We start from the raw sequence: 14,159 nt of genomic DNA, 5'->3' as shown, positions 1-14,159 counted from the left end.
CAAATCATAAGCAGATTTCCAGTAGATTCTATTTGTAATAATAATGCTTTTGGCTCGCTGTGAGTCATCGCAGAGACGGCTCTCGGTTCAGTAAACCGGCGACTCGAGAACCGCACAGACCGATTCGCGAACGAACAGTTCAGCTCGTGAACCTGCTTTGTTCAACCGACGCGTGATAAAGATCCGACTCAAAAGAACGATTCGCCGAGGAATCGGACGTCTCCGAGCGGAAAAGCGATTCGAGCTTGGGCTGTCAACGTCCATTTCTCTCCCGGATCCCGTCGGCTCTCATGTGGACGTGAACACAGCGAGGGATTGGCAGCAAAGGTGAGTTGGATGTGAGCTCAAAGACGGTTTCGGTCCGGCTGCGCAGCCTGTTCGGCGATGCTTTTGTGCCGTGTGCCTGTGGTGGTTCGGAAGGGAAGTTGTGTGTGTGCTGAGAGACACATCTGTGGCCTGGCGTTCATTGTGCCCCGATTTGCAAGTTAATAAGCCGACCTCACAGAAACACACCTAGTTTAGTCGTCTATGTCTGCACAGCCTTTTCCCTACGCGTTTACTCCGTCTCGCGTCTGACGCGGCGCTCAATTGCTGCCCATTTAAATAATAAACGCCTCGGGTACATTCATCTGTAAAAATACACACGCTGTGTAGGACTGTGGAAAGCGGCGAGGTTCACAAGAAGGTGCTGTTTAAAACATAAAGGAAATACCGTTCAGGACAGGGATGGTGTCCGCCACGGTAACATTAATGTGATTCTTTGACGCAGAGTGTTGCTCAAACATTATCATAGTGAAGTACCATGATATAAGTATCAGCCAGCCGCTGTAAAGAACTACAGATGTAAATATGTCAGCTTCCTGTATTCAGTCAGTTGATTTAATCTTATTTTATACGTTGTTTTATATTTTTGACGATACGACTGTGTCACTTAGTAGGTTAGAAAGATTAATAATCATCATTCTGCCTTATGAATGAACCAGTAAACGAAACCCATGAAATGGTTAACACATGCATACCTCTCTGGACTTTTTGAAATGAAGTGTACAAACGTGAACCAGGCCTGCTGAAGTGTTTCACTTGGCTACAGCCCTAGACCTGCATGAAGGGGATCAGAAAGGATCTTTTTCTATTTTATGTTTCACCAGGCTGCAGTAGAAATCAATGCAATACGGTTGCTGAGATGCACTTTATTTGCTTTCAGTGCAATTAAAAGTATGATGCAGATGTCTGTGAGGAGTATGATAACAGGTAAAGAAATCAGCCTGCAAGACATGGAGCTGGGTCTTCGGTTCAGTGTAGCTGAATGTGATAAGCTGTGTAATTGATTGTTCTTTATTGTTTTACTATGTTACTATGTTTATGTTTTTTTTTTTTTTTTTTTTTTTTTTTTGCTTTTTAATACTTTTTATTTATATAAAGATTTTGAGGAATAACATACAGCACCATAGAACCCAACACAAGATGAATTAGTTGTTAATTGTAATTAGTAATTATTTAATATTAATTTTCTGTTTACCCAGAGATGTGTGATGAAAACCAGTCCTAAAGCAGGGCAAGGCCAATCAGGTGTGTTTCTGTCATCTTCTGTAACAAATAGTAATAATATCTTCTGTAACCAATAATGCTATAATGATACCATGCCACTGAATGATTAACATATTCATATACCATGGTCTGTACAGAGTTCTTCAAAAGAATACCATGGAATTATCATTATTTATATATATATATATATATATATATATATATATATATATATATATATATATATATATATATATATATATATATATATATATATATATAAATTGCACTACAATGTTTATGATTATGCTAATAAATTGATATAATATGATAACAAATGTCATAAATCAGACAGCATAATACTGTTTTTGTACAGCTAAAATAACTAGAGGTAACTGACACTCGAAGAGCTGCAAATGACTGCAGTGCTTGTGAATGTTATATGATTTTATCTGTACAACTGTGATTGGCAGTTACTATGAGCAGTGAGCTCAGCGTGCCAATGGGCTCCCCCGCTCCCGGGGGCTCGGAGCGGGTGCAGGATGGCGGTGGGATGGACTACAGGGATTGGGTTCGGCGCAGCTATCTGGAGCTGGTCACCTCTAACCACCACTCGGTCCAGGCTCTGTCGTGGAGGAAACTCTACCTCAGCAGGGCCAAGCTCAAAGCCTCCAGCCGAACCTCAGCCCTGCTGTCTGGCTTTGCCATGGTGAGTGTGTGACGCTCTGTGATAAGTGTGGGCTATCAAACGTATGCGGCTCTTGTCATTACCACACACTCTTTTGTGGATTGTATTTCAGTGAATGCATCAGGAAGCTGTTGCTAAACTTCAAATAAAGGTTGCTGAAATTCTAAGAAGCGTCAGATGGTTTGAGGATAAGATTGCCTTGAATCATTGTCCGATGAAACTTTCTGTTTCTAACCACTTTTGGCAAAGACGGAGCGTGACAGTGACCACCCACTTGACCGGAAATATTGTTCACATTCACTTTCTCCATAGGGACTCCAAACATTCTTCAGTTAAAGAGTTATGAAGCCAGGCAGATCTGATATGAATTGTATTATTACAAACCTCGATTTGAAGTAAACAAAAGACTATAGCTAGTTCAATTATTATAATCCTAGCTGTGTTATTTTAGGACATAATATGCATGTAAGTGATCTATGGAAATTGACTGAAGTATAAAACACTTTATTTTGAGTTTATCCCAAAATATTCAGCCATAAATAGTGTGTAGTCTGTACCAATAGGCTGTTGTACTCTAGTACTCTTGTACTCCCCCACCCACCCCTTTTCCTTCCTGTCTACAATGCTGACCATTTCTAAAAAAAAACAAAAAACAAACAAACCTCCAAACAACTAAAAGAAACAAAGAGTGTGTAGGTCCCAATGATTCATGGGAATGAGCAGTCGTTATTGAGCTTAATTTCCATAGTATTTCCATTTTAATTTGTTGGCATTCTGCAAATAAGCACTTTTATTTAATTTAAAAAGTGTGTTGTTAGATGATTAATCACATATATATATATATATATATATATATATATATATATATATATATATATATATATATATATATATATGAAAAAGATAAGATATTTATATACAACATGAAATATTAGATAAATATGTCAATGTAGACATTCATTCATTATGAAAACAAAACGTTTATTTTGTGAATTTCCATTACTCCAGTCTTCAGCGTCACAGGATAACTGTACTATTATGATTTGCCTCTAGCAAAATCTTATCAATGCTGAAAAACATTGTGCTTTATTTATTTGTTTATTTTTTTAAACCGTACTACTTGTACTGGATTATTTGTTAAATAAAAGGGCCAAAAGAACAGTATTTATTTAAAGTCATTTGTAATGCTCTGAGTGACCATTACCGGTTTTATTTTCTATGAAATTTCTAATGTGTTTGTGAGCAGGTGGCCATGGTGGAGGTGCAGCTGGAGATGCAGTACAACTACCCCCGGGTGCTGCTCATCGCCTTCAGTGTGTGTACTACAGTGCTGGTGGCCGTGCACCTGTTCGCCCTGCTCATCAGCACCTGCATCCTGCCCAACGTGGAAGCCGTCAGCAACATCCACAATCTCAACTCCGTCTCCGAGTCTCCCCACGAGAGGATGCATCACTATATTGAGCTGGCCTGGGGCTTTTCCACCGCTCTGGGGATCCTTCTGTTCCTGGCTGAGGTGGTGCTCCTCTGCTGGATAAAGTTCTTGCCGGTTGACTCGGGGGAGCTCAAACAGAACTGCAGCTCTTCCGCCAGTAAGCCCAGCCACAGCGGCTGGCAGGCGGCTCTGGCCTCCACCATCATCATGGTGCCAGTTGGATTGATCTTTGTGGTGTTCACCATTCACTTCTACCGCTCCCTAGTGCGCCACAAAACAGAGCGGCACCATCAGGAGATCGAGGAACTGCACAAAATCAAGGTGCAGCTGGACGGCCATGAGCGAGGCCTGCAGGCGGTGTGAGATCCGGGGATGCTCTGAGCTTCGCGCAGTGTTTCATCGCTTGACTCTTCAAGCTTACAAGCACATTAAAACTCCTCCTTGAGTCTTTCGGGCTTCTTTTCAGTTTTCTTCTGAGAGGAAATGTTTTGTTACCTGGTGGGAGGATTGCTTGTGTAGAAACGGAGAAAGATTTACAGCATAAAGGCGCACGTTTACAAGATGTCTACCACAAGGGCTATTTATTTAGTATTTCTTTCAGCTGTAGGTCATTTAGACTTTGTGTTAAGTGCCATTTTCTGTTTTCATGCCTCTAAAAATGCATATCACAGAGCGGTTTGCTTTTAATATCCTTTGCCTTTTCTCTTCCTTTTGCAGTGCCATACTGAATCGGTAGTGTGCCACAGATAATGAGACCAAAGGAGTTGGTCTTGGATCCATTATGGATCAGAGCTGCCAGAGTCACTGCCAGAGTATCTTTTAACTGCAATATCCAGCTTTTATAATGTACATGCCTGTTTGAGCTTCAGTTTAAAGCGATAGCTCAATGAAAAATGAACATTGCAATGATTAATCGCCCTCATGTTGTTTCAAACCTCTACGGCTTTCTTTTGCACAAAAGAAGACTCTTTAAACCGATTTTGTCCATACTGAGAAGGTCCGTGGTTTAAAACAACACCGATCTTTGTTGTCATTCACTTATGACGTATAAGAAGGTGATGACGCTTGGGTGAGTAAATGACCGAATGTTCATTTCTCTTTAAGAAAACAAAAACCACAAAAAAAAGGTGATGCACCCCACGTATAGTTTGTCTGTGTTAGTAGTGGATCTATAATACTGTAATCTTCTAGCCTGCAGAGTTCTCATCCCAAACAAGGATTCATCTTAAATCTGTTACAGAAGTATCGCTCGTACTAGGCCTATATGTAGTGCAGTATTTTTAGCTTGGGTGTGAAATCTAGACGCTTTAGCCAGACTCACTGCGCGCTTGTATTTCATTGAAGGTTTTGCATGTGTGTTATAATGCACTTGTCAAGCACAGAGGTGGGGGTTTTCTCCATATTTCACACAAGGCCTATTGAATGTTATTCCTGTGGGCTACTAGAAGTTTCCATTGTCGTTGTCAATAACCAGGGTCAATGATGGTTTGCGCCAATAAATGACTTGGGCACAGTTAGTTATACAAATACTTGAGAAAGACAAACTGTTTAATGTGAACCAAGTTGGCAGTTCTATCGTCAAAGCTCAAAAATAAAGTCTGATATTGAAGACTATTGGAGGGAAACATTCCAGGGGGAAAAGAAGTCGGACCAATTTCTGCCTGCCTTAAATAATTAAACTGACAAAAGTGCACTTGTAGTATAGTCCATGGAAATGAGCTGTCTGTCTGCTGTTGGTCATTCAAAACACAATTATGGTTTGCTGCTTCATTTCATGCCTTAAGCATTAATTTAATAGAGTCAGTTCTGTAACAAGGCATATTGAAGCTCAGACAAGTGAACTTGACCAAAATTGTGTGTACTCTGCTTGTGGGGGCTTTAAAATGCACTTTTCTTTTCGTGTGTGTGGAAAAATAACGTTAATGTCATTTCTGACGGTCCTGTTGCATTGTGCCACACTATCAATAGATAAACGCATATCTAGTGTGAAATGTTTTTACGTCTAGAACATGTAGCCGACTATTATTGAAATGTTTTGTTGAGCATGTCTTTTCACACTCTGTCTGTACCTGTATGTTAACTTATGTCAAATAAACACAACCCTATTTTGTTTACTTCACATCCTTATTTATCTTTTCAGCTTCCAATGGACACTTGACTTTCAAGAACAGATTGCGGTTTTATATCTTGTTAAAATAACTGTATGAGCCGGCAGACAACCTTAAAAGACTAAATAATAAAGAATAAAAAATAGCTAATTTCATCTTTGTAGTACTTTTTTTGTACTGTTGTTACGGTTTAAAAGTTTCTTCTTTTGTAAAGATTGCTGTACCACAGAAAGTTTGTATAAATTAAAAAACAATTGTGAAATGTGCTTAAATTCCTTAATGTTAAAATTAAATGCAAAAAAAAGTATTACATTATGGTGTAAAAATTGGATTAATTTTCTCTTCACGCAAAATATAATGCCTCTCAAACAAGAGTGAGATTCACATTAGTGCATGAGACTGATCCCGGTCAGTATCATGTGAATGTTCAGGTTTCACAGCTGTGATTGGCAGGCACACATGAAGTGAGTCCGCGGCGATACGCTGGCTGAGAAAGGCATTGCAAATCAGATTAAAGCAAGTATGCGAAATAGCTTATTTCAGCATTGCATAGCATGAATACCGTGCATTGTTTACAAATTGTCTACACGAAACATACTTTCTGCAAAAGGTATACTACGATGCAGTGTTCTCCAAAGTGACAAATGCACTGGAAGTAATATCTGCCACAGAATATTAATTAGACTGCAGAAAGATACGTAGAGCATTAGTTTTTCACATTATATTGCAGCATACCTGCAGTTAACAGTACGCTGACTACACAAAGCCAACTTGGGAATACCTAATATTCTTCAAAATATTAAAACACGAATGCAGGGATCCTCAAATCTGGACGTCGAGATCCACTTTCCTGCAGAGTTTAGCCCTAACCTTAATTAAACACACCTAAGCATGCTAATCAGTGTCTTCAGGATTATTAAATTAGAAAATCACAGGTGGGTGAGCTGACGAACCCCGCACTAATGATTTATTAATTCAATGTGGGTTGAACTGCTGAAAAAGCTCTCGTTTCTAGTGTTTAATAAATCACAAATGTCCAAACCAAACGAATTAGCAGCCAGGAGTTTTATAGCATCCTAACTCTCTAAATTGAATTAACTCTGTAAGTGACTGATGATCCCTTGGGCTTGATTAATAATTCAGGTGAAGCTGTGTTACGCCACAGGCTGATGATGATGAAGTGTGAACAGGTGTGTAGAAGGCGTCTCTAGTGACTGCACAAACTATAAAGGTTAAAAGACAAAAGCACTTGCATTGTTATCTAATCAGTCAATGACTTGACAGCGGTTTTGAAAGAAAATACTCTTGAAAACCAGTTTTAAGCAGGATTCTAAGCTGTTCAAAGTTAGAATAAATTGCAAATAACTAAGCATTTATTCACCTGGGGTGTTTTTTTTTGTAGAGAAGCAAACAGGTTTGGAGGGAAAGTTTGGATTTTTGCATTGGGTTACTTCAGTCATGAAATTGTTTAGGTTTTGCTTAAAGTGTTTGTCGGTTACTAAAACTTTGGGAAATGATTTTGCTTAACTGTTGAAAATGACCTGCAAAGTTCCTGCAGCAATGATGAGCGAAAGAACTTGACTGACTTGGTATTGCTGCAGCTTGGCATCATTGACCAAGATCTGATTGACCAAGTTTAATCTTCTCTCTGAGCTGCTGATAACTCATGTTTGAGCAGAGACACAAACTCGAACCGCTTTGCTTTAATACTACAAAGGTAGAGTTGTTACTCTTGAGCTCTTAACGTCCTTATTTTGTTCTTTCTTAACTGGTGGCACGTGTTCTGTAATGCTGCAGTGTTTCAGGGAGTTTTTAGGGAGCGGTAACGCGGGTCTCATGGGTTTGGAAAAATTCCTTGGCCCTATTTTTAGACTGATATTCCCAATGTACTGATTCTGAGCACGCTGGTTTAAACACTCTTGTTGTCTCAACACTCGCTGTCCTGGGCCCGCTGAGTGCAAAAGGAAAATCTCCATAGAGAAAGCAAAGCTGGGTTCTGAAGTTAAACAGGCTTTTTTTTTTTTTTTGTTGATTTGGTTCAGCTCACTGATCGCTGTTCTGTCGAAATATGCTTTCGGTTGTTGAGTGACCGTACCTGCTTGTTTAAACTAGACTGTTTACTTTACTCAAATATACATAAGCTAAACCAACCAGGTTCTGCAGTGATGTGTTTTTAAAGACCAAACTATATTTGCTTCCCCATGGATTATTGCAAATCCTCACCATAAGCTTCCAACAACTCAACTGTAGAACAAATACAATGAGACTCTAAAAGTAAACTGAGTAGACGTGTTTTTATCAACATTAAATTATATTTAAATTTGCATAATAAAAATGACGTTTAATATCCCCAATAACTACCATTTGTTATCGGCAGCCTTTGTACAGGAAAACACGAAACTACCCAGAGCTTGTGTAAACCGCAGGCTTTATTTCTGAAAATGTACCGCAAACCTTTTCGGAAAAACCTATTAACTTCAAGACAACGAAACCACTAGCGGTAAAGCGCAAACTCATTTCCTGGTTTTGACCTACAAAAAAATGTATTCAAATGCTGCATTGTGACTGGCATTTTCTTGTAATCATTTTGAGCAAGCTGAGTAGAAGGGAAGATGGGTGGAGGGGTATAGAAAGAAACAAATGGACCGAAAGGAAAGTAGTTTCCTGCACCTCCATCTTGAAGATGCCTCTATGTTTGCATTGTCTGTTTCTCAGGAGGTCAAAAGATCTGAGGTTCTTTTCATCCTTACAGTTTGTTAGGATAAAACTATATAACAATCCGTTACATTTGAATGCATGTCACAATATGAAAGAAAAGATCTACCATTAGTTACAAAGCACTGCAGCTTTAAATAAGAGTCGGCAATATATATCTGTACAGATTTGATATTTATTTTACAAATTAATGAAACATATCACAAAAACTAATTTTAAAAAATCATTTTAGTCTTCCTTAGGATGACAATTAACACAAAAGCTGTTGCTCACCTGAACAATGTGCCATAATTATGTTAAAGCAGAGGCAGATCCACATTAATAATGCATCTCGTAAACAAAATGAACCAGACTTGAGGAGTCTATCCATCAGGTGTGTATATTTTAATGAGGTGCTGCAGTCCCGAAGGGTACCCAGTGAGGGGACACCTGTGATTAGCTTTGACATACACATATATACACTTGTAACAAAACACGTAGCCTGAAGTGGCCAGGGCGGTGTCATTGGTGCGGACTTTCCTGCAGAGCGGGCAGACTTTGATGTGTGTGTGTGACGTCTCCTGGCTGTGAAGGTGGAGAGGCGGCGGAGGGGTCGGGAGGGAGGTCAAGGACTTAACGGTGCTCTGGTTCTCGGATGAATACCACCACTCTAGGAACTGCAGGAAAAACACTCCAATCGAGAGGCTGGTCGACAGAGACACAGCCACGCCGCCAACCGCTGTAGAGACCAAGCGCTGACATTTCTCTCTAAAGCTGAAAAGAGAGGTTTTTGCTTTAGTCAAACCTCTTTATATTTTGGTAAACCTCAAGAAAACAACGTCACATAAACTCACCTTTGACTGGGGCTCAGTGCCGGGTCTGATGGCTTAAGATCCAGACAGCGTATGTCATTAGCCGTGAGATATGAGAGTTTAACCCCTGCTAGCCACAGAAGCGGAGAATGTGTTCGTGTTTTGCCGAAAACATACAAAAGCTGGTGGCAAAAGACCCAGCCATCCCAAGCCATGCACACAAAGGGGTACGCAGCCAAAAAAGCCCTGTACAACTTCTGCAGGGAGGACTGAGGCAAGCGGATGGAGAAATCGTCCTCGTCTCTCTGTCGAGCAAGGATTTTTTCCAGTTTGGTGTGTAGGTAAGGAAGGAGGGCCAGAAGGAACAAGGAGCGCCAGTGCTGTCTGCGCCGGAGTCCCAGATGAGCCGCACCTGGGCCGTCTTCTCCTACACGCTTCAGACCGTAAAAATTCTCCGAAAACGAGGCGCTGGTGCGGGAAAGGAAATGGTGCTGCAATAACATGTCCAGGACGGCATAAATCTCATCAAACCTCCTCCAAAGAACTCCATAGCGAGAAGGGTTAGACGTAGCAAGGATCTGTGGACAGGGTTTACACATCAGTGTTATTCAATGCCAGTAAAAGCTTATTACTATACTATAAAATATATATCCAAAAATAGAAGTATGTTTGCAACAGTACACTGGGGGCACGTGAAAATGTTTAGAGAAGAAATGCTAAAAAGAAAATTAAATTAACACCAGATTAAAATAAACTAAATAAATACATAATGTACAACATTATAAGATTATTGTATGTAGCTTATTTTAGCCTAAATGTTTTCCAACTGATGATTTATATTTGTAAGTTTTGTTTTTTTTTTTACAGTACAAATTCAGCCTTTATACAAGAAACTCTAAAGCTAGATGTGTTTTATATTTTATCACGAGGATCCATTACACCAGAAGGTTCATATTTGTGGGTCTGTGGCTTCTAAAAGATTAGCCCCTGGCTAATGCAATGCTCAGACATTTATGGTAATTTTCTGTTATTAAATTCAAGTTCGTGCATGCTATATGCTATCTGCTATTCAAGCAGTCCAATTCAGCCGTTCTCATACTTGCTGAAACCATTGCATTGTGGGATACAGGTTTCAAACTGTGCTTTTGTATGGGTTGTATTCTGCTCAAAATATATTAGTGGGTCATAAGGCATTCAGTGCGTTTAAGCACGCTATACATATACACCTGCTAGTATAGTATTTCCCACACAGTTTAGGTCCTTGTGATTCACTTTACAATCTGTCAGGCATATTACAGCATGAAGCAGCACAGATGTTTGGAAGCGTGATTAATCTTATCCCATAACGTCAAGCTAATGTTACCGTACAGTGGTGGCAAATGCAGTAAACGCGCGAGCGGCATACCTTCACAGCATGCAGTAAAGCAGGTTTAACAGCACTCATCAAAGAGTCCTGAGCTAAAACCTCAAACACGGAGGGTCTGTCTTCAGCTGGAGCCGCTGTCGTGAAATGTGCTCCTCGCTCTGCCATTACAACACAGGCACGGAGAACTGGCCAGTCCAGACAACAAAGCGACAGAAAGTCTTATAATTAGTCTTTTAATGGTAATATTATCATGGTTTTATTAAGCAAGGCAGTTCTGGTAGCGAAAAATCGATGTCACAACCTGCAGCAATACTTTTTCTTGTTCCTGTGACTTATTCTTATGTCGCTTTTAAGGCAACAAAATAGGTTCACACTGCCACCTACTGTGCTGGGGTAGTTTATAAAATATTATCTTCTATCTCTCTGTTAATGATTCGATTCTCAAACAACCAGGAAAACTCATTTAATATATTTAGTTCTGAATAAATAAATACATGTTTGCATTTTTCGTGTGGTCATTAAATTGTACATGCAATTAAAAGGGTTTGATTCTTTTAGGTCTTGTTTTAACAGCACACGCCTTCATATGTAATGTGTGCAGTGTTAGAAAAGTGCACTGGCCACTATTCATAGAAAGCCGTGGAAGTAACATCTACACAAATGTATTTATACATTTCCTAAACACAAGAATACATAAACAAGCAGTTTTAGTTGTAGAATGAATGAACCAAGAGTTACATAAAATAATGTGAAACTTGAGGAAAAAAACTTCTTTTGGGAACTCTCTGTGGGTATGTGAAGCTCACAACTGAAGGTGATGAATGAAGATGAACTTTGTTCACTCCTTAAACAACTTTGAAGGATACTGATCTTCATCATCACACTCAGTGGCTGATGAGGGCAGATTTATACAGAAGATATCTTTCAACAGTTCCGTACATGTGTTTCGTCTGCACAGAGAAGCTAATTCACTGAAAGTCTTCTCGCTTGGAGGGCGTCGTTTACTGCTCCTCTTCAGCAAGGATCCTCGCAAAAAAAAAGAGAATCCCTTGTCACGCTGCGAACACTTGTAACGCTTTTCTCCAGTGACAGTCATCTGGTGCCCTTTCAGTTAAGTGTATGTAAAAAAGGACTTCCCGCACTTAAAGCACATAAAAGACCTGACAGAGCCGTGTCTTTTCTGGAGCAGTTTAAAAACGCTCAGCAGATTAAAACTCTTATCACACAGAGGAAACGCATAAATTCTGATCTTGCCATGCATTCTGAGGTGGTTCTTCAAAGATGTTTCTAGATTAAAGCCTTTGCCGCACTGATGACAGTGAAACGCTTTCTCTTTAGCATGGGTGTGTAGATGTAATTTCAGCGCGGTGCTATGTGTGAAACTTCGACCGCATTTATCACACTTTTCTCCGGTGTGGATTTTCTTGCGCACCATAAGATTTGATCTCTGTGTGAGTTTCATGCCGCATTGTTCGCATGTGCGCGGCTTTTCTCCGGTGTGCACCAACGTGTAGCTTTTAAGGGATTGCTTCAGAGAGAAACTCTTTTGGCAGTGATCGCACGAGTGCTCCTTCTCTCCGCTGTGGACGAGCATGTGTCTTTGAAGGTGTTCTTTCCGTGTGAAACCCTTCCCGCAGTCCTGTCATGTGTTTCCTAAGATGTATTGAGCATCTGAAACTGTCCCCGCACAGATCGCATGCATGTGGCTTCTTACCACTGTGGACTTTCGTGTGTGATAACAGGCTTCTTTTAATGTCAAAACTCTTGGCACATTGATTGCATGTGAACAATGTCTCTCCGGTGTGGGACTTCGTGTGTCTCTGAAGGCCGTCTTTTCTAGAGAAACTCTTCCCGCAGTGATCACACGAGTATGGCTTCTCTCCGGTGTGAATTTTCACGTGTTCTTTAAAGTGTCTGTTGTGTGCGAAACTCTTGCTGCACTGATCGCATACGTACAGTTTGTCTTCTTCGGTATGGATCCTCATCTGCTGCCTAATAGCTTTTTGGTGTTTCTGCTTCTCTCTCAAACAAATACCCTTGAGAAGTGAGCTGCTGGCAGGTTTTTTGGCTTCTTTTTTCTTTTCTTGTTCACTTCCATGAGGTCTGGCATTACAAATCAAAAGAGATACCAATAAAAATTGAGCACCACAGTTAATGTATTTACAAGACAAACATCTTATCACGTTTTCATGTTTGATGTGCAATAACTGCACACGTGTGCATTTTAAAAGCATGATTTGTAATGCTAAAACAATAATTCTTATTACAATAAAAAAAAATTATGGTATATTACAGCTGCTTTGTAATGTCTCATTCTTTTTTACATACTTATAGCTCAAGAATGAGGAGAGTGGTCTTTTGAAGGCCCCTTTAACAGAAATATGTCAATATCTTTTCTCAAAAGTCTCTACTTAATTACAGAGAAGAGAGTGGTCTTTTGAAGGCCCCTTTAACAGAAATATGTCAATATCTTTTCTCAAAAGTCTCTACTTAATTACAGCAAAGGAAGTATGTAATTCATCTTGATATTTTGTTGTTTTAGCACTGGAAGTTTGGACACCCACTTGAATTATGCTAATTACAGCATAGCTCTATGTTACAGCATCTTCAAGCAACATCCCTTCATAGGTTACTTCTCAAACAAGTGAGGCTGTCCTTCCTAGACCAGTTCTTTTGAGGCATCTAGGCTGGACAACCTCACATCTCTTTAATACTTGAGCTTAGTGTCCATGAAGTCCCCGTTTTAACGTTGCTCGTTCACATATCAGATTTAAAAAATATTCACATTTTCAAAAGGCGGACCTAGATGAAACGAGTTAGATGATTTCTAGATAGAGTGAGCAGCGTGTCAAAACTAAATTTGCATTTGAAATGAGCATTTCTTTCAGGCTGATTCATTCAGAAGTGAAGTGAATGGTTCTTCGTGAATAACCCACTGAACCATTAGTCTTGTTTTTTGAAGCGGATCATCACCATCAGTGTGTGACATCAAGGTCCCCCCAGAGCGATTAAAGAGCAGACTCTGCGAGCTTTTGAATCATTCTCAGGATATTTAATGTCATAAATCAATCCGTGTGCAGCGGTGCTTCAAATTCAACCCACCGGTGACCAGAGGTGTCAAATACTAAACTAATTTTACTTGATTACTCTACTTAAGTATTATTTATATATATATATATATAATATAAATATATATATAATATATAATATAATATATAATATATATAATAACGTGACAATGCTATTGTGCAGTATACTAGGACGTGCCATTTTTTCCAAGACGCGTCCTTGCCAGGATTTCTGTACTGCAGAGTTTTGAAAACAAACGGTGTCACACACCGACCGGTCTGCACGCAAAGACTTGATACTATCTACCGCCGCGTTGTGTCTAATCTTGTGAACTGAGTTAGTAGTACTCGCAGGACTTGTATAGATTCAATTTACAAAACAAGAGGTGCACGCCCACAGCTGCGCACCCCATCAAAGTGCTCCGTCCGCATCCGGTGTAACCTCCGTGTGGCTCCGGTCTGAA

The 14,159-nt window shown here is 39.8% G+C and overlaps 2 protein-coding genes and 1 non-coding gene across 4 annotated transcripts; 2 read left to right on the top strand and 1 right to left on the bottom strand.

Annotated features, from left to right (window-relative positions):
- Positions 1-59: 59 nt before the first annotated feature.
- On the top strand, positions 60-5,766 carry orai2 (ORAI calcium release-activated calcium modulator 2). 2 transcript variants are annotated; one of them, XM_043240127.1, is made up of 4 exons: positions 70-327; positions 1,524-1,569; positions 2,001-2,236; positions 3,462-5,766. In XM_043240127.1, the coding sequence occupies exons 2-4, from the start codon at positions 1,533-1,535 to the stop codon at positions 4,008-4,010; spliced, it is 822 nt and encodes a 273-aa protein (XP_043096062.1). In that variant the 5' UTR covers positions 70-327; positions 1,524-1,532; the 3' UTR covers positions 4,011-5,766. The 2 variants fall into 2 exon arrangements, with proteins under 2 accessions (XP_043096063.1, XP_043096062.1); XM_043240128.1 differs by lacking the exon at positions 1,524-1,569 and having other exon boundaries at positions 60-327.
- Positions 5,767-7,311: 1,545 nt separating this feature from the next.
- Positions 7,312-7,411, top strand: LOC122346220. The gene has a single exon (XR_006251116.1). It is a non-coding gene; the product is annotated as a Z30 small nucleolar RNA (small nucleolar RNA).
- A 755-nt stretch (positions 7,412-8,166) lies between these two features.
- On the bottom strand, positions 8,167-10,983 carry pex12 (peroxisomal biogenesis factor 12). The gene is made up of 3 exons (XM_043238348.1): positions 10,667-10,983; positions 9,304-9,839; positions 8,167-9,223 (listed from the first exon to the last, which is right to left on the bottom strand). The coding sequence occupies exons 1-3, from the start codon at positions 10,790-10,792 to the stop codon at positions 8,833-8,835; spliced, it is 1,053 nt and encodes a 350-aa protein (XP_043094283.1). The 5' UTR covers positions 10,793-10,983; the 3' UTR covers positions 8,167-8,832.
- Between the last annotated feature and the right edge of the window lie 3,176 nt (positions 10,984-14,159).

The sequence above is a fragment of the Puntigrus tetrazona genome, chromosome 5, assembly GCF_018831695.1.
Source record: "Puntigrus tetrazona isolate hp1 chromosome 5, ASM1883169v1, whole genome shotgun sequence".
NCBI lineage: Eukaryota > Metazoa > Chordata > Actinopteri > Cypriniformes > Cyprinidae > Puntigrus > Puntigrus tetrazona.
The sequence above is the reverse complement of the archived record's forward strand: the minus strand, read 5'-3'. Positions and strand labels throughout refer to the sequence as shown.